At 43.1% G+C, this 24,382-nt stretch overlaps 1 protein-coding gene across 2 annotated transcripts in view; it reads right to left on the bottom strand.

Moving 5' to 3' along the window:
- CENPE (centromere protein E) overlaps window positions 1–24,382 on the bottom strand; it is a 107,512-nt gene that overhangs the window by 43,426 nt on the left and 39,704 nt on the right. For both annotated transcript variants that reach the window (XM_075860612.1, XM_075860613.1), the window contains 17 exons: window positions 20,936–21,113; window positions 16,810–16,964; window positions 15,380–15,694; window positions 15,251–15,298; window positions 15,087–15,173; window positions 14,611–14,889; window positions 12,464–12,613; window positions 9,818–10,099; window positions 9,518–9,658; window positions 9,326–9,433; window positions 6,493–6,670; window positions 6,289–6,410; window positions 5,956–6,204; window positions 5,145–5,537; window positions 2,083–2,235; window positions 1,607–1,903; window positions 694–993 (listed from right to left, as the gene is read on the bottom strand). In XM_075860612.1, the coding sequence (XP_075716727.1) occupies window positions 694–993; window positions 1,607–1,903; window positions 2,083–2,235; window positions 5,145–5,537; window positions 5,956–6,204; window positions 6,289–6,410; window positions 6,493–6,670; window positions 9,326–9,433; window positions 9,518–9,658; window positions 9,818–10,099; window positions 12,464–12,613; window positions 14,611–14,889; window positions 15,087–15,173; window positions 15,251–15,298; window positions 15,380–15,694; window positions 16,810–16,964; window positions 20,936–21,113 (3,435 nt within the window). The remainder of the gene's footprint in view (window positions 1–693; window positions 994–1,606; window positions 1,904–2,082; window positions 2,236–5,144; window positions 5,538–5,955; window positions 6,205–6,288; window positions 6,411–6,492; window positions 6,671–9,325; window positions 9,434–9,517; window positions 9,659–9,817; window positions 10,100–12,463; window positions 12,614–14,610; window positions 14,890–15,086; window positions 15,174–15,250; window positions 15,299–15,379; window positions 15,695–16,809; window positions 16,965–20,935; window positions 21,114–24,382) is intronic.

Below are 24,382 nucleotides of genomic sequence, written 5' to 3'. Positions count from 1 at the left end.
AGCTGAGTGCAGGGCTGCACAAACCCTGTGGCACTTTACATTTTTCTCCTACCCTCCTCCCTTATTTAGATATTGGTGCCATTATATTTGGTGCCCGATATTTAAATAATCCCCTGAACTGTCAATGGGGCTTGTAACATCACTGTGACACTGTCCATTCCGCTACAGACAGTGCCACAGCAAGAGTTGGTGTGCGCGCACGCGCTCTCACTCACTCTTCAGCTGGCAGACAAGGACAAGACTGTGCGATCTCTCACGAGAGATCAGTCTTGTCCTTGCCTGCTGAGAGCCGAATAGTGAGTGAGAGCGCATGCGCACACAGCTCCAAGATGCGCACACACGCTCACCAGCTCTTGCTGTGGCACGGTCCATGACGGATTGGACAGTGTCACAGCGAGATTACACGCCATATTACAAGTTCAGGGGGTTATTTAAATATCGGGCGCCAAATAGAACGGTACCGATATCTAAAGGAGGAGCATAGGAGAAAAAAATTAAAGTGCCCGAGGGCTTGTGCAGCCCTGCCCATTACATGCTGCACATGTATGGGCAGGGGAGAGGTTCTCTTTAAGATTTTATATCCACTACAAGAGTTTATGACAAGTGAACAGTCTTCTAGTTCGTTATTAAAACAAGCACAACACAAAACGCTCTACACCACGCATTGTATTGAGCCAGGAAAATACGCTTTACCTTTTCAATATTCTTTTCAAGCTGTTCTTGGCGTTGGTCCCTCTCTGATACAAGACACTCTTGTGCCACCTTTAGATTTTTCGACTCTTCAGTGATAGATTCCACTTGGTGCTGAAGATGATTTATTTTTTGCTCACGATCATATTTTTCACTTCTCAGCGTTTCCAGTTCTTCCTCCCTGTTCTTCAAATTAGTCATCAGTAGTTCTAGATCATTTTTTAAGGTGAGGTTGGATTGTACAAGGTCCTCATGATGACACGGAGTGGTTCCTTGCTCCACTTCATTCTCAAAGGGAGACACCTACATATTAATAACATTATATAAGTAGAACATTCTGGGAGACATGTAAATTCTTATTATCAGTCATCTCATTACAAACCGCTTTCCAGAAAATAACTATAAAACATGCTTAGAAACATGGTAAGAAATACAATACAAACACGAAACATTTTTAACCAACAACTGCAGCTTGTAAGACTATGAGCACTTCTGCAGGTATTCAGTCATTGCTTCATGCATTTAAAAATGAAGCAACTCTGCAAATCGTCTGGATTGAAAAGAGAATCCTACTGTTTTGTGTATACAGCTCCTATGCCAATCTATGTCTCAATGTTAACAGACTATAAACCAACGGGGTGTTGTCCGATCCTTCAGTCACGTTACTCCACTCCCTCTCCTACTGACTGTAGAATGAAGCACGACTGCAGGATCAGACCATTTATAGATACACAACTTTGCATATGAGCTTCAATCACAAAATAAAGTAAAATTTTACAAAAATTTATTCATAAAAAAAAATAAAAAATGGAAGAATACATTTCTTGCAAAAGTGCACGTGGCCTTTAGGAGCTAAAGTATACATACAATTGTTGCTGAAAAAAAAAAAGAAAAGTCTAGGTGAAAATTCAAATACCCTTTCACTATTTTCTTGGTTTATTTCAGAGATGTAGGTTTGCTGTGTGTTTTTCAGATGATCCCGCTCTTGAACAATCACTTCCATTTGTTGCTGAAGATCGAGTAGTTGCCGTTCAGCTTCAAGTTTCTCATTTTGTAAGGACTCAAGCGTGGACTGTGTTTCCTCCATATCCTTCATGAGGCCTTCAGCGCGAGAGCTTAAAAGGTTCATGTCCTGCTCAAGTTTTTCTTTGTTCTGAAGAAGTTGTTCATGTTCCGTGCTCTTCTGCAGCAACCTTTCTTGTAAGCCAAGAACCTACAAAAAAAGAAAAAAAAAAAAAGGCGCTATTCAAAACCGGCAAAGTATTGAATTTACTCAAAATGCCGAGTGCAACAGCCACAAGCAGCAATAAAAAAAAAAAAATCTAAAGAAGCACAAATCGTATTGCATCAAGTAACTAGAACTCCGGTCATATGAAATAGTAGATGGGCTACCTCCTCTTCCAGGGACGGCACGGAGTCAGTTGCAGTTTCCTTTTCTTCTCTAGCGGTATTGCTGGAAGCTTTAACTCTCAGATTATTAACTAAACTGCTCTGCTGGTTTAATTCCTCTTGGCATCTCTGTAGCTCTTCCTGTGTTCTGGAGGACTAGTTTAAGCAAAAAAATAAATAATAATTATATATATATAAAAAAAAAATAAAAAAAAAAAAAATAAAGAAGTGTATTGACATGTTTAAGCACAGGTATCTTTTCTCTACTTTCTTGCAAGAAGGCATTTCAGTTCAGTGTATAATTGCATGCAGTTTGAAAGTATGTATTCTGCCTTGGTGCCATAGAGTGAGACAGACTGGTTGCTAAGGGTGTGCTGCCTGACAACATACCTGAAAAAAAAACAAAAAAAAAACACAACGCGGCACTCGTTGTAAGGCAGTGTATAGTTAGCAACCATTTAAGTCAGACATGACTTAGGCCTCATGCACACTTCCATCACCGTTTTCTCGGCCGTTTTTGACGGATCCGTGTGTCCGTTTTTGTTTCCGTGTGCACTCCGTTTCTGTTCCGTGTTTCCGTTTTACACTGACGTTTTGCTTCCGTTTAAAAAACGGATGTGAACTTCATTTGAACCTGTCACATGTCCCAGGAAACACCCATAGAAAGTTTACAAGACGTTTTTGGTGCTGTTTTCTGCAGCTTTCAGAGCATAGAGAACAGTTTGAGATTACTCTGCTTGGCTTACTTTGGTTTTTTGGGTGTTTTGGAGTGAAAATATGAGACTATCTTCAGGAATGAATGTTTACTGTAGTCTGTGAACTTTTGCTCACCCAGTCGTTGCTATGGCAACGGAGCCGTCAAAAACGGACGACACACGGAAGCCTTCCGTGTGCCATCCGTTTTTTTCACTGACCCATTGACTTCTATGGGCCACACGGTCACTGAATCACTGAGCAAAGTAGGACATGCTCTACTTTGCACGGAACAACGGATCCGTTTAAATAACTGAAGTGTTCATGGGGCCATTGCAATGAATGGGTTCAGGGTGCTATCAGTGACAAAAACGGATAGCACCCTGAAGGAAAAAACGGAAGTGTGCATGAGGCCTTAAAGAGGCTGTCACCAGATTTTGCAACCCCTATCTGCTATTGCCTGTGATCGGCGCTGCAATGTAGATTACAGTAACGTTTTTATTTTTAAAAAACAAGCATTTTTGGCCAAGTTATGACCATTTTTGTATTTATGCAAATGAGGCTTGCAAAAGTACAACTGGGCGTGTTGAAAAGTAAAACTGGGCGTGTATTATGTGCGTACATCGGGGCGTGTTTACTACTTTTACTAGCTGGGCGTTCTGAAGAGAAGTATCATCCACTTCTCTTCAGAACGCCCAGCTTCTGGCAGTGCAGACACAGCCGTGTTCTCGAGAGATCACGCTGTGACGTCACTTCCCCAGGTCCTGCATCGTGTCAGACGAGCCGGCACCAGAGGCTACAGTTGATTCTGCAGCAGCATCGGCGTTTGCAGGTAAGTCGATGTAGCTACTTACCTGCAAACGCTGATGCTGCTGCAGAATCAACTGTAGCCTCTGGTGCCGACACGATGCAGGACCTGTGAGTGACGTCACAGATCTGCACTGCCAGAAGCTGGGCGTTCTGAAGAGAAGTGGATGATACTTCTCATCAGAACGCCCAGCTAGTAAAAGTAGTAAACACGCCCCGATGTACGCACATAATACACGCCCAGTTGTACTTTTGCAAGCCTCATTTGCATAAATACAAAAATGGTCATAACTTGGCCAAAAATGCTCGTTTTTTTAAAATAAAAACGTTACTGTAATCTACATTGCAGCGCCGATCTGCTGCAATAGCAGATAGGGGTTGCAAAATCTGGTGACAGAGCCTCTTTAAGGGAATATCAACTGAAGACAAAAGCTCGCCTGATTCTGACAGATGCACGTGTTACCTCCGTAGGAAAGTATAAATTTACACACGATAGACAATGCGTTTCAAGCTGTAACAACTCTTAGCGCGGTTATGGGCTATGATTAAGAGCAAGGTTAGAGATTAAAATGCGTAAACTGTGGTTTTTAATCCCTTGATGTCTAATTATTGGATTTAAGTGAAATGAAGAAATACTTACCATTGTAACACTGAGTACTGAATTGTTTATCATAATTACTTCGAGAACCTTTCACCTCCCCATACATGTGCAGCATGTAATGGGGAGGGCTGTACAAACTCTGGGGCACTTTACATTTTTCTACCGCCCTCCGTTATTTAGATATATCAGTGCTGGTATATTTGGTGCCTGATGAGTGAGCGAGTGCTCTCTCCAGCTTTGAAGATCAGTCTTCTGCCGAACTGGCAAGGGGGCGTGTCACAGCTACGGACAGTGCTAAAAGAGCTGGGGAGCGCTTACACTGTCCGTAGCAGTGACACGCCCCCTTGCCAGTTCGGCAGAAGACTGATCTTCAAAGCTGAAGAGTGAGAGAGCGTGCACACTTTCTCTCTCTCTCTCTCCTAGCTTTTGCTGTAACACGGTCCATATCGGATTGGGCAGTGTCACAGCCATAGTAACACGCCCCATTGACAGTTCAGGGAGTTATTTAAATATCGGGCGCCAAATATAACGGCACCGATATCTAAACAACGGAGGGAGGTAGAAAAATAAATAAAATGTAAAGTGCCCCAGAGTTTGTGCAGCCCTCCCCATCACATGATGCACATATATGGGGAGGTGAAAGGTTCTCTTTAAAGGGTACCTGTCAGAAATCTCTCTAGCACCTAGAGTAGGGTGCATGAAGGTGATCTGGCTCTGGGTGACGCTGGAGGCATCAAATACATGTCACGGTAAGAGGAGAGGGATTAGCTCTGAGATCACAGGACACTTCCAAGTTAATCGATAATCTTAAAGCCGAGAGATTATCGGCCGACCTTTAGAAGACCTTGTCTCCAGGTTCTACAGCACTCCTTTACTTTAGTGACTAGCACAGAGAGAAATCAGAGCGATATGGGGAAAAAAATTCTAAAATCAAAATCCCAAATGACTGCAGTAATCTACTTACACAAGACAAGACGGAGTCCAGGTTCTCTCTTAGATGGGTATTTTCCTTCAGTGCACTCCCCAGCTGGCATCGCAGTTCATCTCTATGTACGGCCGCTTTCTGCAACTCTTGTTGAAGTAAACCAAGTTTGCCAAGAAGTTCCAACTTCTCTCCCTGCAGTTCTTCTAGCAAAGCGGTATTCTTAGTGGGATTTTCTTCCAGCAATTTTATCTCCATATCAGCACTCTCTGGCCTTTCTTCCCAACCACCATGTAAACCATTTACTTCCTCGGATGTTGTCACCGCTTCTACACCCTCTTGATCCTTTAACTGTTCCTGAACAGTCTTCAGTTGTTCTTTCAGCTTCCCAATTTCATGTAAAAGCTCACACTCTTCTCTAGATCTCAACGCCTCCTTGTAGAAAGGAAATCCGTAAAAAAGGTTTTATTATCTAGCATACCATTTCTTTTTAGATCGGCAAAAATACTGATTAGTCAGGGCAGACTATTTTGAATTCGGACAAAGAATGTTTTAGGCTGCCATTAAAAAGGCCCATTTGCAGGAACGGTTATTCGGATTTGCCATCCCTGGTACGATTGCAGTAAGGGATCTAACAGCGATTACAGACATGCAGTTTCACAAAATGCTCTACACGTTCTAAATTTACAATTTAGTCTAGCGATCAAACTATTCAGGTTTACATACCCCAATATCATAACATTGCAAAGACTATTTTCCACACCATGAACTAGCGTTTTACGGCTGGTCTTTCAAGGTCTGGCCGATTATTTAATCTATTGGTCACTGTTCAAAGCCAAGAATGTCTACTTACACTGTCCGTATATCTCTGCAGATCAGCCAACAGTTCACATCTCTCGGCCTTAAGATTATCGATTAACTGCTGAAGTTCTCCTCTCTCTTGAGAGATTAACTGGAGTTGGTGCTGTAATTGACTGAGGGTCTCATTCAACTGATTCCTCTCGATTTCAGTCTCTTCCAGTCTGGCTGCAGTACCAAATTGATCAAGGTTTATGGGCATGTCATCACAGACCTGTAATTCCTGGTCTTTTGTCTGTTTGTCCTTGAATATAAAACAAAAATGGAAAATATAAAAAATGTCTGCAATATAAAAAAAAAAAAAAAAAAAAAAAGAAAACTGATTTACCTTTTTAGAAAAAGCAAGCTCATTCACAAGACTGGCATTGGTAATGGTCAAGGAGGAAATTAAATGGTCCTTTTCCTTTGTCACCAAGTCAAGCTTTTCCGCCATCTTTTCATACTTGGACTCTAGAAGTGGAAAACAGAGCAAATGTGAGCAGTTTCTTTTAAAAAATAATAATTACAGGTTTACAGATTTATTGATAGTTACCGGTTTCTTGGAGATTCTTGAGATCATCTTCCAGTTTAGTTTCAAGCTCCTTGATCTTCTTGCTCTTTACGTCAACCTCACACAGGAGCTCAGTTCTAGTGGACTTCTCGGCCTCAAGTTGGGCTAAATGTTTCTCACAATCTTGTCTCTGGTGTTCACACAAGCTATTGAATTCTCCCTAATAATCAAATACGGTTAGTAAAAAAATAGATATCTCCAAAAGGCAGAAGCATTACCAACAAAAAAAAAAAAAAAAAAAAACAGAATTTAAGAAGTATGCTGCAAATGTCTCTTTTCTGCCCCCTCCCCCGATTGAAAGGGTGATAAAGTGAAAGGTAGTCCTGTAGATTTGGTGTGTTTTTTTTTTGTTTTTTTAAAAGGGGTAAATCACTCCGTTCCAGGTCACTGTTAGAATGAGATCAGATGACCTATCTCCCTGACTTCTACAGCGTCAGCAGTAGGAACCGTAGGTCAGTCTCTCAATGCAAGTCTGGGACTTGAATTAAGACTGACTCCTGGCCCCCCTACCACAGACGCTGTAGGTTTAAGGGAGTCAGATTGGAGATCACGTAACCCAATGGCACCCGGGAAAATAGTGACTGAAATAAAGCATTAAGTAAGCCAATAAACCGGTTTGGATCCATCCAGATAAAACCTCCTAGTGCTACTTTAAAAAAGTCCTGAATATAAGGATCATGGTGAATCAGAGCACCATGGTTTCACAGTTCCTAGGCAGCTTTGAGAGAATGTCCATTTGCTCATGTGGCCTGACCCAGGAACCTCCTTTAATAGCGCTTGGGTGGGCGAAAGATGATCATGCCATGCTCTGACTTACCCTGCATGGCGTTTAGAACATCGGGAGACAAACCAATTAGAGAGACAAACCGGTTAAGCCACAGGCGCAAAGAGCACCACTTTCTTATGATTTAAAGGCGCTGCCAGTAACAAAATGGGGTGAGGTTAATAGCAAATATTAGTTCTACGTACTTTGAAAAGTCTACTAAAGACTACGAGACCATTTTAAAATGTTCAGTCATAGAAGAGCAGATATCTCTCTTTGGAGCGACATCATAACACCAGATTAAGATAGTTTTACCCACAGACCTGTATAAAACCACAAAACAAGTGTAATATCACAGAGTTGTGCCAGTGGAAACTCTGCTACATCTAGAAATCTATGTTTTATGTGCATTATTCACAAGGTTTTACGACTGTCCTAGTATCCAATAAGAAAGGCTTGCATTCACATAGAAAACACTGAAGGCATGAATGAACACTTAAAGGGAATGTGTTTCCAGCAAAACATGTTTTGTTTTTTTTAAGTTAAACATTTAGTGTGTAGGTGATTAAACATTGTTCTAATTTTTTTTTTTTTTCACGAGTCAGGAAATATTATAAATTGGATTCAATTGGATTCTAATTTATAATATTTCCCATTGCTGGTCACTAGATGGAGCCATTCCCAAAATTGCAGCATTGCATGTGGTAAAGCAACCACATTGCTTTATGCTGCAAAATTGGGAAAAAATCCCTCGCTCTAGTGAGCTCTCAGAATCCCCCCCTCCTTTATCCTGGCTAGTGCCGGGAGAAACGAGGGGTTTGAACGGTCTAACCTCCTACACTGTGTATCGCCATTTTTTGAGCTAACACACAGTGTAGAAGGTTTACATACAGTAGTAAACACACACAAACACACATAGAAATAACTTACCTGCTCCAGTCGCCGCCGCTCCCTCCGCTCCGTCTGCTGCCGCTGCTCCATGTGCACAAGTCCGGAAGCCGCGACCGGAAGTAGTAATCTTACTGCCCGGCCGCGACTTCCGGTCCACAGGAAAATGGCGCCGGACGGTGCGCATTTCAGATTGAACTGTGTGGGAGCGGCGCATGTGCCGTTCCCACACAGCGGCGTACACGATAGTGGATGGAACGGGCCCCGTTCGCAGTCCCTATGGGACTGGAGCTGCCGTATTCCATGTCTGTATGTGTCGTTAATCGACACATACAGAAATGGAAAAAAAAATGGCAGCCCCCATAGGGAAGAAAAAGTGTAAAAATAAGAAAAAGTAACACAAATTAATCCAAACGTTTTTAATAAAGCACTAACATCTTTAACATATTAAAAAAAAAATTGTGGTGACACTGTTCCTTTAAGCCCTGCTCACAGCGAGTTTTCTGGCGCAGATTTTGATGCGGAAACCTCCCCTAAAGCAGTGTGAAAAAAAAAACGTCCGAAATAGCCCCCATTAATTTCAATGGGAGGCAGAGGCGCTTCTCTCCCCGCCGGGTGGCTTTAGGGCGCACGCAAAAAAGGGATATGACCTTTGCTCCCGCAGTTTCTAACTTGGACCCAGCTTCGCTGCATTTTCGCCCGCAGTCCTCGATTTAGCTTCAATGGCCGCAGGCAAAAAACGCCACAAAAAAGCGCAGGCACGTCAAAATCTGCCTCAAAATTCCTGAAGGAATTTCGAAGCAGATTTTTTTTCTACCTGCAAAACACTCAGTGTGAGCAGGGTTTAAGACTACATGGCAACTTTTTTCTATCACCTTTGAGTTGTGGTCAAATCGCAGCATCATCTATACTAATCAAGGTCTCAGGCGACCTTGCGATCATTAAAAGTCTGACACAGTCACATGTTTTGCCATGGTCAGATGGTTGTCCGCAGCCTTGTTTTCCCAAGGGAAACATTAAGGTTTCATGAATGACAATTTTACAAACTGGCCGGCAATCAAATAGCAACGTAGCCCTAACCTAAATGACACCCTTCAATGCCAAGGTGTTCCATTTTCTCGCTTTATTAGCGGGATACTTTTAGAATGGCGACAAAATACTTACATTTTCTCTCCGGACATTATTCATTTGTGCGTTTAGAGATTCCAATAACGGAGTTTTAACTTTTAGTTCATCGAGGGCACTTCTTAACTCTCCCTGTGTGTCTATGGACTGTAACAAAGAATAAAACTACACGTAAATCCCAACGCTAGTGGAACGTATAGGGTCCTGACTAAATCCATTTGGATTCTTTACCATTTCTATGTTCTCCTGTAAGTCCACTCTCAGTTGGTCTCGTTCAGCGGCGATGTTTTTCAGTGTTTCATGTAAGGCGTCTTTCTCTTGAAGCATGGCCAGAATCTGTTCTTGTAGCTGGAGGCCTTTTACATCATTTTCCTGTAACAGAAATGTGTAAGAATAGCTGTATCCACTAAAATGACTAAATGCTATGTAGTGTATGCTACAGTGTTATGCACTCTATATGCTCCAGTTCCTTCACTACAAAACAGTAACCCTGTTTTTTATACCCAATAAGTTATGATGTGCGTTACAAACCTGTTGTACTTGTCTATTATCCTCCTCTTGAATGTCACTTTCGTGGAGATTATTACTGCGGTTCATTGGCTCATACAGTTCCCCAGATTTCAGCTTTTGCTTGAGCTCATTATTTTCTTCCTCCACCTTAGACGGAGCCCGCTCTGCAGAGCGCATGCGTTCCTGAAGGAGTTTCATCTCAGAAATCAGGCTCTGATGGACTCTTTCAAGTTCCATTTTCTCACTAGTGAGAATTTCGTACTTCGCTTTATTTTCTTGCAGCTTTTCAGTCAATGCGGATACCTTAAAAAACACAAGTTTATAGTTCATAATTAAACATGCAGATGGAAGATTCTTAAATTCTGCTGCTACCCACTCTGTACGGTTACAGTTCTGATACAGAAAAAGATCACAGTAAACAAATAGTCAGCAGTTTATTATGACCAGTAGGACATTTTATGTGAAGGGATATTCGGCAGAGGTCACATAATTGGAAGGTATAAAAAGATGAACACGAACACATTCAGCAACTACCAGAGTGTGAAGTACAAGACATAATGGGTAAACTTAATGATCTCACAAAGGCTGGAGTCACATGTGGCGTATTTTTACACTATTGATTTGGCTGCAGCAAATGTTTGACATGTTTTTTTTTGCGTATTTGGATTTGCCACAGATTACAACCTTTGCACACAGCAAAATCTGCAGCAATGTCTGCATGCAAAACATGCATATTTTGCCGCAGATCTGCTGCGTCCAAGTCCATGGTGTAAAAAAAAAGTGGCACGTGTGAATCCAGCCTAACAGGTGGGTTAAAGGACGGGTGTCGCGGAAATTTTTTTTTTTTATATCAATTTGCTTTTAGTGTTTTAACAACATTTTTTTTTTTTGTGTGTTTGTGTTTTACTTTTTTTTCTAACTTTTACTTCACTATGGGGGCTGCCATTTATTTTTTTTCAACTCTGTATGTGTCGATTAGCGACACATACAGAGATGGAATACGGCACATACATCCTCATAGAGAATGGGAACGGGAGCCGTTCGCATTCACTATGGTGTACGCTGTCTGTGTGGAAACGGCGCATGCGCAGCTCCCACACAGTCCAAATGGAAGGTCTTCGGCCGAGCGACATCTGGCGCCATTTTCTTGTGGACCGGAAGCCGCGGCCGGACAGTAAGATGACTACTTCCAGTCGCGGCTTCAGGAAAGGTGTTCAGAAGCGAGCGGACGGAGCGGCGGCGGCAGGTAAGTTATGTCTGTGTTTGTTCGTGTTTTCGTGTGTGATTAACACTGTATGTAAGCCTACTACAGTGTATTCACTCAAAAAATGGCGGCACACAGTGTAGGTGGTTTGAACATTCAATCCCCTCCTTTCTCCTGGAACTAGCCAGGAGAAAGGAGGGGGGGGGATGGTTTGAGGACACTAGATCGAGTGTGTCTTCTCAAATTTTGCAGCATAAAGTAATGTGGTTGCTTTACCACATGCCAATGCTGCAATTTTGGGAATTGCTCCCTCTAGTGATCAGCACAGGGAAATGTTATAAATTAGAATCTAATTTATAATATTTCCTGACTCGTGAAATTTTTAAAAAAAAAAATTAGAATAATGTCTAATAATGTATAAACTAACTAAAAAAATAAATTTCTAGCGACACATTCGCTTTAAAAACTGCTGTGAACAGAAGGGAAAAAGAAAGCAGAACTTGTGTCTTGTTCCAGAGCAGTTGAAGCTTTTAGAATACACACACCTTGTTTTACTTGTACAAGCAAACGGATGTTGAACATCCTCTCGATGTAACACACACACACACACACACACACACACACACACACACACACACACACACACACACACCATTTTAACGGTAATGTCACTTTAGATGCTGCTCCAATTAAAAAGTGTCAGGTACCTGGAAAGAAAAGTGATCCCTACCAGTATAAACCTACGGAAAGCCTGTCAAAGAACATATAGAAAAACAGATCAATGTCAGTTATTTCTGGGCAGTGCCTGTTCGCCCACACAGGATCCACCATAGGCGATGGACACTGCTCCCCTCCTATCACTTCCTGCACCGTGACCTCTGCACAGGTCACAGAGCATGCCTAGTAAACTCTCCATTAGAAGTCAATGGGTCATCTCCCATCTACAGGTTCTAATGGTCCAGGTGTCTGCTGTGAAGAATATCTCTAAATGCTGTTAAAAGCAGCACAGGCAAGATGGCTGCCCCCATAATCATGTACAGAACATAGAAAAAAAAATATATATGTGTCACGATTTGGTTTGAATTAGAAAAAAAAAAAAAACAGGCGATACATTCCCTTAAAACGAAGGGACGTCAGAAATCTGATCCGGTTTCCCTTTAGGACCATATTTATAAGGGAGGTCTAGTGTGTTCTCTCTAATGAAACATTCATACTAGTCTCGGAAACTAGAAAAATACTGCAGAACACTGAATATTCAATATATATCTCTATCTAAGGGCTATGCAGCTGTGTAATAGATCATCATTTAGCATCCAGAGTATTGTTAAATGAAAACAGATGCTTATTGGTTACAGGCAAACCGTTTTGGAACATATTTGCTGGTAGTGTGAAGAAACAGTGTTGACATTACCAATGCCAACCTAACAGTTAGAAATAGTTAGTGTCCGAATCTTGTAACTAACCTCCTCCTCGAGAATGTTTCTTTGGCTTTCTGCTTGTAATGAGGGGTCTCCTGTACAGTCAGCAAGTTGTTGGCTTAGGTCAGACACAAGTTGCTTCTGCTGCTTAAGATCCTCCTGTGTGGTCCTCAACTCATCCTGCGTTTCAATGGACTGTTTATGGTACATAAGAGGATATGGTCAAGATAATCACATAACAGCACAAGTAAAAGAATCAGCATTATCCAAAAGTTAAATATCAGTGACTATAAAATGCTTAAAGTTGCCACATGACATAGCATTGCTAGAATAAGTCTTCAATGTCAAGTCGGTGGGTGTCCAAACGATGAGACCCCCAACAAATACTAGAATGAAGTGACAATGGTGCATTGTAGTCAAAGGATGACCATACGGCCTCCAGAAACGTAGCCGTCAGGAGAATAAGTGGCACACCGCGCTCCTAGTGATTGGCAGGGGTCACTGCCCCACTGATCGCAAATCCTAGCGCTATACCGTCAATGTCTGTCAGAAGACAACCGCTTCAACGTTTCAGTATATCAACCTGTTCAAATTCTACTTCAATTACTACAAGCATATGGGGTGAAAAGCCGTATCAAAAGGGCTAATATACATCATGTACAAGGTCACAAGCAGTGGTGGATAAAATGTTTGAACCGTAAACAGAAACCATCCAAGGAATGTATATAATAGTTCCGTAGTTAGAACGGAGCTGCTGGATCACATCTGACAGGGAAGTTTAAATACACTGCGGTCTGAACTCCAAGGGAAACTTGCAGCCTTTTGATAGCAATCATGTACATGAAAAGAACAGATGCAGCTTAATTAACCCCTTAGAGCACCACAACTTAATCGCAAGTTGTGGTGCGTGGGGGTGATGTATGGAGCAGGCTCATGTCCCGAGTGCGCTTGATACGCTGCAGTGTCAGCTATGTTTCACCGCTGACACCCGGTACTAACTGCCCAGAATAGCGATCACGCTGTTCCTGGCAGTTTAACCCATCAAATGATGCGGTTTGAGGCATGGAAGAAGGAAAAAAAAAAAAGGGCTCCCTCTGACAGCTCATCGGCGACCCCACAACGCGATCGTGGGGTGCCGATGGTTGTCATAGTAGGCCAGGGGCCTAATGAAGGTCCCCAGGTCTACCTTCACTGTGCCTCTGTTAAGAGGCAGAAGCCTGTAGAAATGAGAATATACTGCAATTCATTAGTATTGTATTAACGATCTGAATCGCTGGTTCAAGTCCCCTAGAGGTACTAATAGAACGTGTTGGGGGAAAAAAAAAAAAAAAAGTTAATTAGTAGTGAAAAAAACAAAACCCTTTCCCGTTTTTCATCTAAAGGAACGGAAAAACAAAAATTAGTATCGCTGCGTCCATAAGAGTCCAAACTATTACAATAGACCATTATTTAACTCGCACTGTGAATGCCGTAAAAACTACAATTTAAATCTCCACCTTTTTTAATTTTTGTACCACTAAGTTGACAAAAAAAAAACAAACGATTTTGATCTAAAAGTTGTATGTACCAAAAGTGGTGCCAATAAAAACGATAGCTCATCCTGCAAAAAATAAGCCCTCATACCGATTAATCCGCAAAAATAAAAACAAAAAAATTTTAAACTTTAGTTTTTAATGTTTTACAACTTTTAAAAAATAAAACGATATAAATTCGGTATCACCGTAATCTTATTTAGCCGCAGAATAAAAAAAGCGAACGGTTTTACCGAACTGTGAAAGCCATAAAAAACAAAACCCAAGAGACAAATGGAGGAATCGCAGTCGTCCCCCCCCCCATTTCAGCTCGCAAAGGATTTTTCTTTCAGATTCCCAGTACATTATATCATACTTTAAATGGTGCCAATAGAAACTACAACTCCTCCCGCAAGAAAAAGTTACAGCTCTTCGAAGATGGAGTGAAAAAACAAAAAATGGCTTAGTCCTGAAAGGGTTAAAGGCCGTATGATGTAAATCAAGGAAAGAACCTGCAGATCAATATATTGCAGAAGGAAAATGCAGTGAGTTTCCCCATTGTAACCGGTGCTCAGCGTAGAATTCAAGACATAGCCTGTGGGTGACATGTGGATCTCCACCAGATGACCTATGCCAGCACATTAGTAGATGACAGTGTAAAAGGCAATAGGAAATCTTTACCAATTCAATGTTTTCATTTAAATCTTGTTTTAAGTGGTCTCTCTCAGATTCATGGTCTTCCACCTTAACAAGAAGTTCATCTCGATGGTGAGCAACCAGTTCTAACTCATCTTGGAGCTCCTGCAGTTTACCAATAGCGTCAGCATTCAAAGTAGGGACCTGGAGGTGCTCCTTTTCAGATACCAGTGCAGAATACTTTGCTTCTAGATCTTGTTTTTCTTTATAAAATTCAGATTGCTTTTCGGTTTGCTGCTGTAGAGCTGTAACTTGAGAAGACATCTAACAGGAAAAAAATAAAAATAAAAAGTTAAACCATGATCACAAAACTGAAGAGGAAAATTAGTATTCAATTAACAAAAACCCAGTGACTTGTATCAAGTATAAACAATCTACTAAAAGAAAGGATGGGCTGAAATGTAGAACCCAGACAAACAGCACACATTTTAATTAGAAGAATCCTCGATTAATAAACGTACATTATTCACTTTATCTTGGAGATGGTCATTCTCCATACGAGCAGATTTAAGCAATTCTTCCAATTCTTTAACACGAGTTTCCAATTCCTGTGAAGAAAAACACCAAGTTAAACCATCAATTGTAGTAACCATTGAATAGTCAGAGGATCTTAAAGGCATATTACCTGTTTAGCCTGAAGCAGCTCATCCTTCTCCGGCAGTGCGTCCAGGAGCTAAATGTGGAGGATGAAACGGCAAACTATTAAAACCGGTCGAGGTGAACAATACACACATTATCTATCCATCTTTCTTACTTTTTGTTCCATGCATGTCACAGAGTGCTTGAGCTCATCCATTTCTTTCAACAAGCATTCAGCTTGACGGTCTTTTTTGTTCAGCTCCTCAGCTGTAAGTAAGCGGCCTTCTTGTAGGCCTTCATGCAGAATCTTCAGTTCAGAGTATTGCTGTTCAGCTTGTTGACATTTTGTTTGTATATGCGTTACCTCCCCAGTCAATTTCTCAATCTGTTCAATCTGTTCTAGCATCTTCTGCGTCTGGTCGGTTATTGTAGAAGCAGACTGTTCTTTTTCATCCTTTAGCAACATTAGCTCCTCTGAGGTTCTTTGTACCTAATGAGCACAATTTTGAAAAAAAGATAGTTTGTGTGTTTCTAAGGCTTTATTCACACGGCCGTGTTATACGCCCGTAATAAGCGCATGATTTTCACGCGCGTCGCACGGACCAATGTAACTCAATGGGGCCGTTCAGACTGTCAGTGATTTTCACACAGCGCTGTGTAAAACTCACGGCATGTCCTATACTTGCCCGTGTTTCGCGCAGCACGCACCCATTGAAGTCAATGGGTGCGTGCAAATGGCACATGGAAGCACTTCCGGCTGACGCGCGTGATTCGCACAACAGCTGGTAAAGAAGAGAAGGGAGACCTAAAATCCCCTCCTTCTTTACGGTGTCGTCACATAAAAAGGGAGTGTCAATGATGCCGGCTGCGTGAAAGTCACACGGAACTTTTGCGCGCGCAAAACGCAGCATTGTTTGCACACGCAATACGCACACGTTCGTGTGAATAAGGCCTAAGTAGAATGGTTTATATGAATATTGGCGGTAACATTTATGGCGGGTGAACGAGCACCCATATGAATGCTCGGGCGAAAGTTCATTGCACTGTATAAACAGGGCCAAGATCAGACGAACAAGCGAATTTACATATCTTGCGCCAATTATAACTACACCGATATCTCGAACGGCTTAGACTACACTGCTAATTCAAAGCGCCCCAAGATCCGTGCAGCAGCGCCTATAAGGTGGTGCACTCAGCTGCACAGGTCTGGGGTAGTGAAAGGTTCTCTTTAAGTGGGAGAGTGTTGGTGAGGAGTGGAGAGAATGAAGGTTACTTTAGAAAACAGAACCAAGTATACATATGGCATATCATCACAATATTAGGCCTTTTACAATAGACATTCTACAGTAGTATCAAACAAGAAGTTTCTGAATAAGAGAAGGGTTAAAATGGAATACATTGTATAATAGAGGACAACCTATACAGTACAATGCGTTTTCTTAACTATGAAATATTTTGAAGCAGTGATGTATAGAATTATTAGAAAATGAGATGTGCAGCCCCTTTAATGTGCTTTAGTTTAGGAGTGATTACTTTATTTCCATATAAATTCTTACATTAATAAGAACTACAACGTAAAAAGTGAACATGAAGACAAAAAGTCACCTGGTCTTTAAGGTGTTCAACCTCACTAGGTAAGGCTTTGTATTCCAACAAGCAGGCAACTTCATTTTCCAAAGAACTCTTTTCCTCCAAAAGACTGGCCAATTGCTTCGAATAATCTGCAACTTTCTTATCAAGTTCGACACGAGACAGGAGATCTGCAAACAATTACATGTAATGTTCCTTTTTGAAGTACCATTATAAAACAAGGATTTCTTTTAGCACAGAATATTTGGAAGAGAAGATACTTAAAAGGGTTGTGCCATCAATAGAAATGGCAAGATAAAAACTCAATATACATTTTAGAGAAACTGTCAAGTATTATTAAAAAAAAACATTCTCGCAGAAATATTGCAATTATCTGCTTGTAATCGCACCCGCTGGTGTTCCAATTTATAGGTCTCTGCACGTCATTCTAGTAAAGCTCTGTTAGGCTTCGTTCACATGTGCACCAGGGTCCCGTTCAGACAAGCTTTCCGTCAGAACGAGACCCTGACTGACAAACTGAAACCAAAGGTTTCAGTTTCCATCACCATTGATTTCAATGGTGACTGATCCGGTCCCAACGGTTTCCGTTGTGCAAGGGCTCCGTTGTTTAGACGGAAATAGCAGCGTAGTAGACTAGGCTATTGATTTAGTCAAAACGACGGAACCCTTGCACAACGGAGACCATTGGCAGCAGATGCGTCACCATTGAAATCAATGGTGATGGAAAACTTTGGTCTCCGATTGTGTCAGTAAGGGTCCCGTTCCGACGGAAAGCTCCGCTGGAACGGGACCCTGGCGCAGATGTGAACAAATCCTTAGATGCAGATAGAGAAAGAAAGCCCAATATGGGCAGTAAGAGGTATACAGACTGCAAGCAGTGAGGGGAAAAAAAAAAGCTATTAGATAAGCACTTCACTGCTTATGCTGAACACTAGTTCCCATGTCGGTCCCTAAGGAGGAGAGCAGCACAGACTGGTGAAGAAGTGATCTAATGGCTTTAACCCTTACTGCTTTAAGTCTGTACACGGAGATAGAAGTAAGGCATACGTCTAGGCTTAACGATAGGTCTGTTTCTTTAACTGCATTGTACTGTTCCTGCATATCGGACATTCTCTAGAACAGGGGTCTCAAACTCGGCCGGGAAGTTGACGGGCCGCATTACTTTCAAATTTGATACAATACAAAATTATTGTTAATCAATTAGTTATTTGAACTACTATAACACTATATTACTAGAATAATAATACTACATTACTATAATAATAGCGCTAGGTTTAAAATTTGAGAGATTTCTCCACGTGATTATTTCAACAATCCAGCTTTCCAGTTTAAGTGTCGCTAAATGCAGTCCGGCGGCTCAGTTAGCACACATGTCAAGATTGTGCTGCCGCAGTGCCCTCTGTAGATGTGCTGCCGCAGTGCCCTCTGTAGATGTGCTGCCGCAGTGCCCTCTGTAGATGTGCTGCCGCAGTGCCCTCTGTAGATGTGCTGCCGCAGTGCCCTCTGTAGATGTGCTGCCGCAGTGCCCTCTGTAGATGTGCTGCCGCAGTGCCCTCTGTAGATGTGCTGCCGCAGTGCCCTCTGTAGATGTGCTGCCGCAGTGCCCTCTGTAGATGTGCTGCCGCAGTGCCCTCTGTAGATGTGCTGCCGCAGTGCCCTCTGTAGATGTGCTGCCGCAATGCCCTCTGTAGATGTGCTGCCGCAGTGCCCTCTGTAGATCAGGCAACACACCCCTAGATAATGCCAGTGCCCTCTGCAGAGGCTGTCACAGTGCCCTCTGCAGAGGCTGCCACAGTGCCCTCTGCAGAGGCTGCCACAGTGATGTCAGGGGCTTGCCCAGAGCTGGAGTCCCGGAGCAGAGCAGCTTCTGGCACTCTGCCTGGGATTCCAGCTCTGCTCCTGACATCACTGTCCATATATGGACAGAGATGTCAGGGACAACCCCAGAGCTGGAGTCCCGGGCAGAGCGCTAGTAGGCTCTTCCTGGGACTCCAGCTGTGCTCCTGACATCACTGGGACATCACTTGGGAAGCCCCTGACATAATTGTCGATGTATGGACAGCGATGTCAGAGGCTTCCACAGAGTCCCGGAGCAGAGCCGATAATAGCGCTCTGCCCGGGACTCCGCTCTGGGGAAGACCCTGACACACTGTCCATATATGGGCAGCGATGTCAGGGAATTCCACAGAGTCCCGGAGCAGAGCCGATACTAGCGCTCTGCCCGGGACTCCGCTCTGGGGAAGACCCTGACACACTGTCCATATATGGGCAGCGATGTCAGGGAATTCCGCAGCGTCCCGGAGCAGAGCCTATACTAGTGCTCTGCCCGGGACTCTGCTCTGGGGAAGACCCTGACACACTGTCCATATATGGGCAGCGATGTCAGGGAATTCCACAGAGTCCCGGAGCAGAGCCGATACTAGCGCTCTGCCCGGGACTCCGCTCTGGGGAAGACCCTGACACACTGTCCATATATGGGCAGATGTCAGGGAATTCCGCAGCGTCCCGGAGCAGAGCCTATACTAGCGCTCTGCCCGGGACTCGGCTCTGGGGAAGACCCTGACACACTGTCCATATATGGGCAGCGATGTCAGGGAATTCCACAGAGTCCCGGAGCAGAGCCGATACTAGCGCTCTGCCCGGGACTCCGCTCTGGGGAAGACCCTGACACACTGTCCATATATGGGCAGCGATGTCAGGGAATTCCATAGAGTCCCAGAGCAGAGCCTGTACTAGCGCTCTGCCCGGGACTCCGGCTCTGGGGAAGCCCCAGACATTGCTGTTCATATGTGGACAGCGATGTCAGGGAATTCCACAGAGTCCCGGAGCAGAGCCGACACCAGCGCTCTGCTCTGGGCAAGACCCTGACACACTGTCCATATATGGGCAGCGATGTCAGGGAATTCAACAGAGTCCCGGAGCAGAGCCTGTACTAGCGCTCTGCCCGGGACTCCACTCTGGGGAAGACCCTGACACACTGTCCATATATGGGCAGATATGTCAGGGAATTCTGCAGCGTCCCGGAGCAAAGCCTGTACTAGCGCTCTGCCCTGGACTCCACTCTGGGGAAGCCCCAGACATCGCTGTTCATATGTTGACAGCGATGTCAGGGAATTCCAGAGTCTAGGAGCAGAGCTGATACTAGCGGCTCTGTGTCCCGCGGGCCGCAGATGACAGCCCCAGGGGCCGCATGAGGCCCGCGTGCTTGAGACCCCTGCTCTAGAACGACATCTAGAGACCTATACATTTGAACACCAAGGGGTGCTATTCTAGCCGGAAAAAAAAATGAGTTTCCACGCAGAAATATGGTAAACTTTTTTTTTTTTTTAAAAATACTTTAAAAGTAACCCTAAAATTTATATCGCGTTTATAGATTGCCATTTCTATTGATGCCACAAAGTAGCAGTGAGGAAAACCAGAGGCTCAGAGATCCGTTTTAGTGATTCAGCAATCAGACCCTTATCACCTATCCTCTGGATAGGGGATAAAAAGTCCATTCTGGGAATACCCCATTAATATCTTTAATACAGGTATGTTGTGATCAATCACCATCAGTAAAAACCACAACAGAGATTACTAGTCAAACCATGGAGTTCTCAAACTTCCGCAAAAATTTAAAGATGGATGCCTTTTAATATTTAAATGTACTTCTAATAGGAGTCACCAGCATTTCACCTATTATCCTCTACTCCCCCCTTGGAATTACCCCCTTTCCTAAACTCCTTTGACCGTAACGGTCTGCAAACATTTTGCGCCTTTTATGTTAATAATCCGGCATTCTCGTTCGTTCATCTTGTAAAGCCCACCCACTGCTGAAAACTGGCCCAACTTGAATGCGGTCAATAAAAAGTAAGGAGGCAGAGATAACTCGGAAAGGCTTGAGGAACAAAGATATGCCTCTTATGCTCATTAGAATACGGAACAGCAACACTAAAAAACTGAACACTAAGAAGGTACAGAGCTTATAGGTTACATAAAAATGATTTTTCACCCACTTCCACCAGGTATTGCTGGTTTAATAGGTGAAATTCTGGTGACAGGTTTCCTTTAAAACTAGAGCTTCACAGTGCTGCATGTGATTTGTATTCAAATCATGGCATTTGTAAACCTTCAAAATAAAGATCTATATGAATTGACCAACCTTGGGGGACTTTTCCAGCCATGAGACCATTAAGATGGTTAATCTCACTAAAGGTGTACTGCAATTCCTTCTGCAAGTCCGCCTGCATCCTTTTATAATTAGATTTCTCAAACTCCAGTTGCTTTTCATAGTCGGAGGCATCTTTCTCCCTTTTTTCACAGCGAATGGAGAGCTCATCCTGTCAAAAACACATAGGTCCAAAATAATAAACAATCTTTGAAACGTCATGTAAATGCCTAATAAAATATCAAATAAAAGCATAATTTGTTTTAGTGCATCGGTGTCAAGCTGAAGGGCAAAGCTAGATTTTAATAAATTGAAAGATACAGGGCGATTCAAAAAGGAAGGTGCAGAATTCTAACCCCGGTATTCATGAGCGAGAGAACATAACACAAATTGACGCTACCTACCCAAGTTTTATCTATACACAAGTGTTAGGCTATGTTCACACGGGGTCTTTTGCCGAGTTTTTTGACGCGGAAACCGCGTCGCAAAACTCGGCAGAAACGGCCCGAGAACGCCTCCCATTGATTTCAATGGGAGGCGTCGGCGTCTTTTTCCCGCGAGCAGTAAAACTGCCTCGCGGGAAAAAGAAGCGACATGCCCTATCTTCGGGCGCTTCCGCGTCCGACCTCCCATTGACTTCAATGGGAGGCAGGAGAAAGCGTGTTTAATGCCCGCGGCGCTCAATGGCCGCGGGCGAAAAACGGCGCGATAATTGCTATTCACACGGAGTATTTTGGGGGAGGAATATCTGCCTCAAAATTCCGTTTGGAGCTTTGAGGCAGATATTCCTCCCACAAAATACTCCGTGTGAACATAGCCTTAAAAGTGACACGACAGATGTCTAGGTGGTAGTCCAGTTCTGTCCAGGAAAGTGCCAGCATATCCTCGGATATGGACTCCAGGTCGTTCAGATCTTGTGGCTGAGGGGGGCAGATACGGAGTCCTTGATGTAGCCCCCCAGAAAAAAGTTGCAAAGTGCTAGATTTGGCTATCTTGGAGACCAGCGCAAACTGGTGAATAGTTTCTGGCGAGGCCGATCCAACGTTGCAGTAGAGTTTCATTCAAGTATCAGCAAACATCCAAATGGATATGTGGAGGGTCACCATCCTACTGAGATTACGTTTTGCAGATCTTCTATCTGTGGCATAAGCCATTAATTTAATATGTTCATGTAGGAGTGGCCAGTGACCGTATCCTGGGTAAAAAAAGAAGGGACTGTAGACTTTGCGCCTGCTCATTGCAGAGCATGTTTACATTTGGTGGGGGGGGGGGCGCCAAATTCTAACGTTGAGACGATTGCCCTTCCCACGGAGGTGAACGGTTCCCCCATCGCGGACCACCAGCCTGGTAGCGAATTAGTGCTCTTCCAATCGGCCCTGCAAGTCAATGCAAAAGTCAAAGCTTTTCGGTTTGTCGTCTGGTTTGAGCTCCTGAAGGAGTCATCTGTATGACTTACAACGCAGACGTTGCCTTAAGAAATGCCATACTGTGGTTTGTGGCACCTATAGTTCCATACTAGTCAGCCTTGTCGACTTTCTAGGACTACACTCATACACTGCTCAAATACTGTTTACGGTCTCTTCCGAAGTCTTTGTCATGGGGAAAGTCTGGGCCGCCCAAACACCCAATGGTTTTGAATTGCTTCACCAAAAAGCAATTTGTATATGGAGCACTTTTGCCAATTTTTTTCTGAATGTTTCGCTATACTGTCACAAAAGACCCAGTTCTTGTAAATTTAAACACGCGAAAAGCTTTTTCTTGCTTTGATATCTCCATCTTATGTCAAACCATAAGTACATTTCAAATTTATCGCTTGAAAATGAAAGCGGTGTTGCGATTGTTGCCCATAGCAACCAAAGCCAGTTTTGATTTGATTTTCAGTCACTGGCCATTTACCACGGAGGTTACTTTAACTACAGGCCTTTACTTTTGTACCATCCTTTATGAAACACCCTGTACTTTAAATATAAAACACAAAAAAAAGTTCTTCTGTTTTATACACTATTTCCTTGAGGGCTGCCATTGTAATAATGGTGAACAAATGCCCGATATTACAATCTTGAGGAAACTATGAAATATTGAACTAAGATTCTGAAGTAAAATGTTGCTTAAAGGGGGTTTCCCATTGGGGACATTTGTAACACATCCACAGAAGCGAGCTATGCGGTTTTCGTAACGAACCATTAAAAAAAAAAAAAAGTTAGAACGGGGTTTAGGGGGTCCCGTTTTAGATATACACTACCGTTAAAAAGTTTGGGGGTCACCCAGACAATTTTGTGTTTTCCATGAAAACTCACGCTTCCATTTATCAAAGGAGTTGCAAAATGGCTAGAAAATATAGTCAAGACATTGACAAGGTTAGAAATAATGATTTTTATTTCAAATAATTATTTTCTCCTTCAAACTTTGCTTTCGTCAAAGAATGCTCCATTTGCAGCAATTACAGCATTGCAGACCTTTGGCATTCTAGCTGTTAATTTGCTGAGGTAATCGGGAGAAATTTCACCCCATGCTTCCAGAAGCCCCTCCCACAAGTTGGATTGGCTTGATGGGCACTTCTTGCGTACCATACGGTCAAGCTGCTCCCACAACAGCTCTATGGGGTTGAGATCTGGTGACTGCGCTGGCCACTCCATTACAGATAGAATACCAGCTGCCTGCTTCTTCCCTAAATAGTTCTTGCATAATTTGGAGGTGTGATTTGGGTTATTGTCCTGTTGTAGGATGAAATTGGCTCCAATCAAGCGCTGTCCCCAGGGTATGGCATGGTGTTGCAAAATGGAGTGATAGCCTTCCTTATTCAACATCTCTTTTACCTTGTACAAATCTCCCACTTTACCAGCACCAAAGCAACCCCAGACCATCACATTACCTCCGCCATGCTTGATAGATGGCGTCAGGCACTCTTCCAGCATCTTTTCAGTTGTTCTGTGTCTCACAAATGTTCTTCTGTGTGATCCAAACACCTCAAACTTCGATTCGTCTGTCCATAACACTTTTTCCAATCTTCCTCTGTCCAATGTCTGTGTGATTTTGCCCATATTAATCTTTTCCTTTTATTAGCCAGTCTCAGATATGGCTTTTTCTTTGCCACTCTGCCCTGAAGGCCAGCATCCCAGAGTCGCCTCTTCACTGTAGACGTTCACACTGGCGTTTTGCGGGTACTATTTAATGAAGCTGCCAGTTGAGGACCTGTGAGGCGTCTATTTCTCAAACTAGAGACTCTAATGTACTTGTCTTGTTGCTCAGTTGTGCAGCGGGGCCTCCCACTTCTCTTTCTACTCTGGTTAGAGCCTGTTTGTGCTGTCCTCTGAAGGGAGAAGTACACACCGTTGTAGGAAATCTTCAGTTTCTTGGCAATTTCTCGCATGGAATAGCCTTCATTTCTAATAACAAGAATAGACTGTCGAGTTTCACATGAGCGCTCTCTTTTTCTAGCCA

The sequence above is a fragment of the Rhinoderma darwinii genome, chromosome 1 (genome assembly GCF_050947455.1).
Source record: "Rhinoderma darwinii isolate aRhiDar2 chromosome 1, aRhiDar2.hap1, whole genome shotgun sequence".
Lineage (NCBI taxonomy): Eukaryota > Metazoa > Chordata > Amphibia > Anura > Rhinodermatidae > Rhinoderma > Rhinoderma darwinii.
The sequence above is the reverse complement of the archived record's forward strand: the minus strand, read 5'-3'. Positions and strand labels throughout refer to the sequence as shown.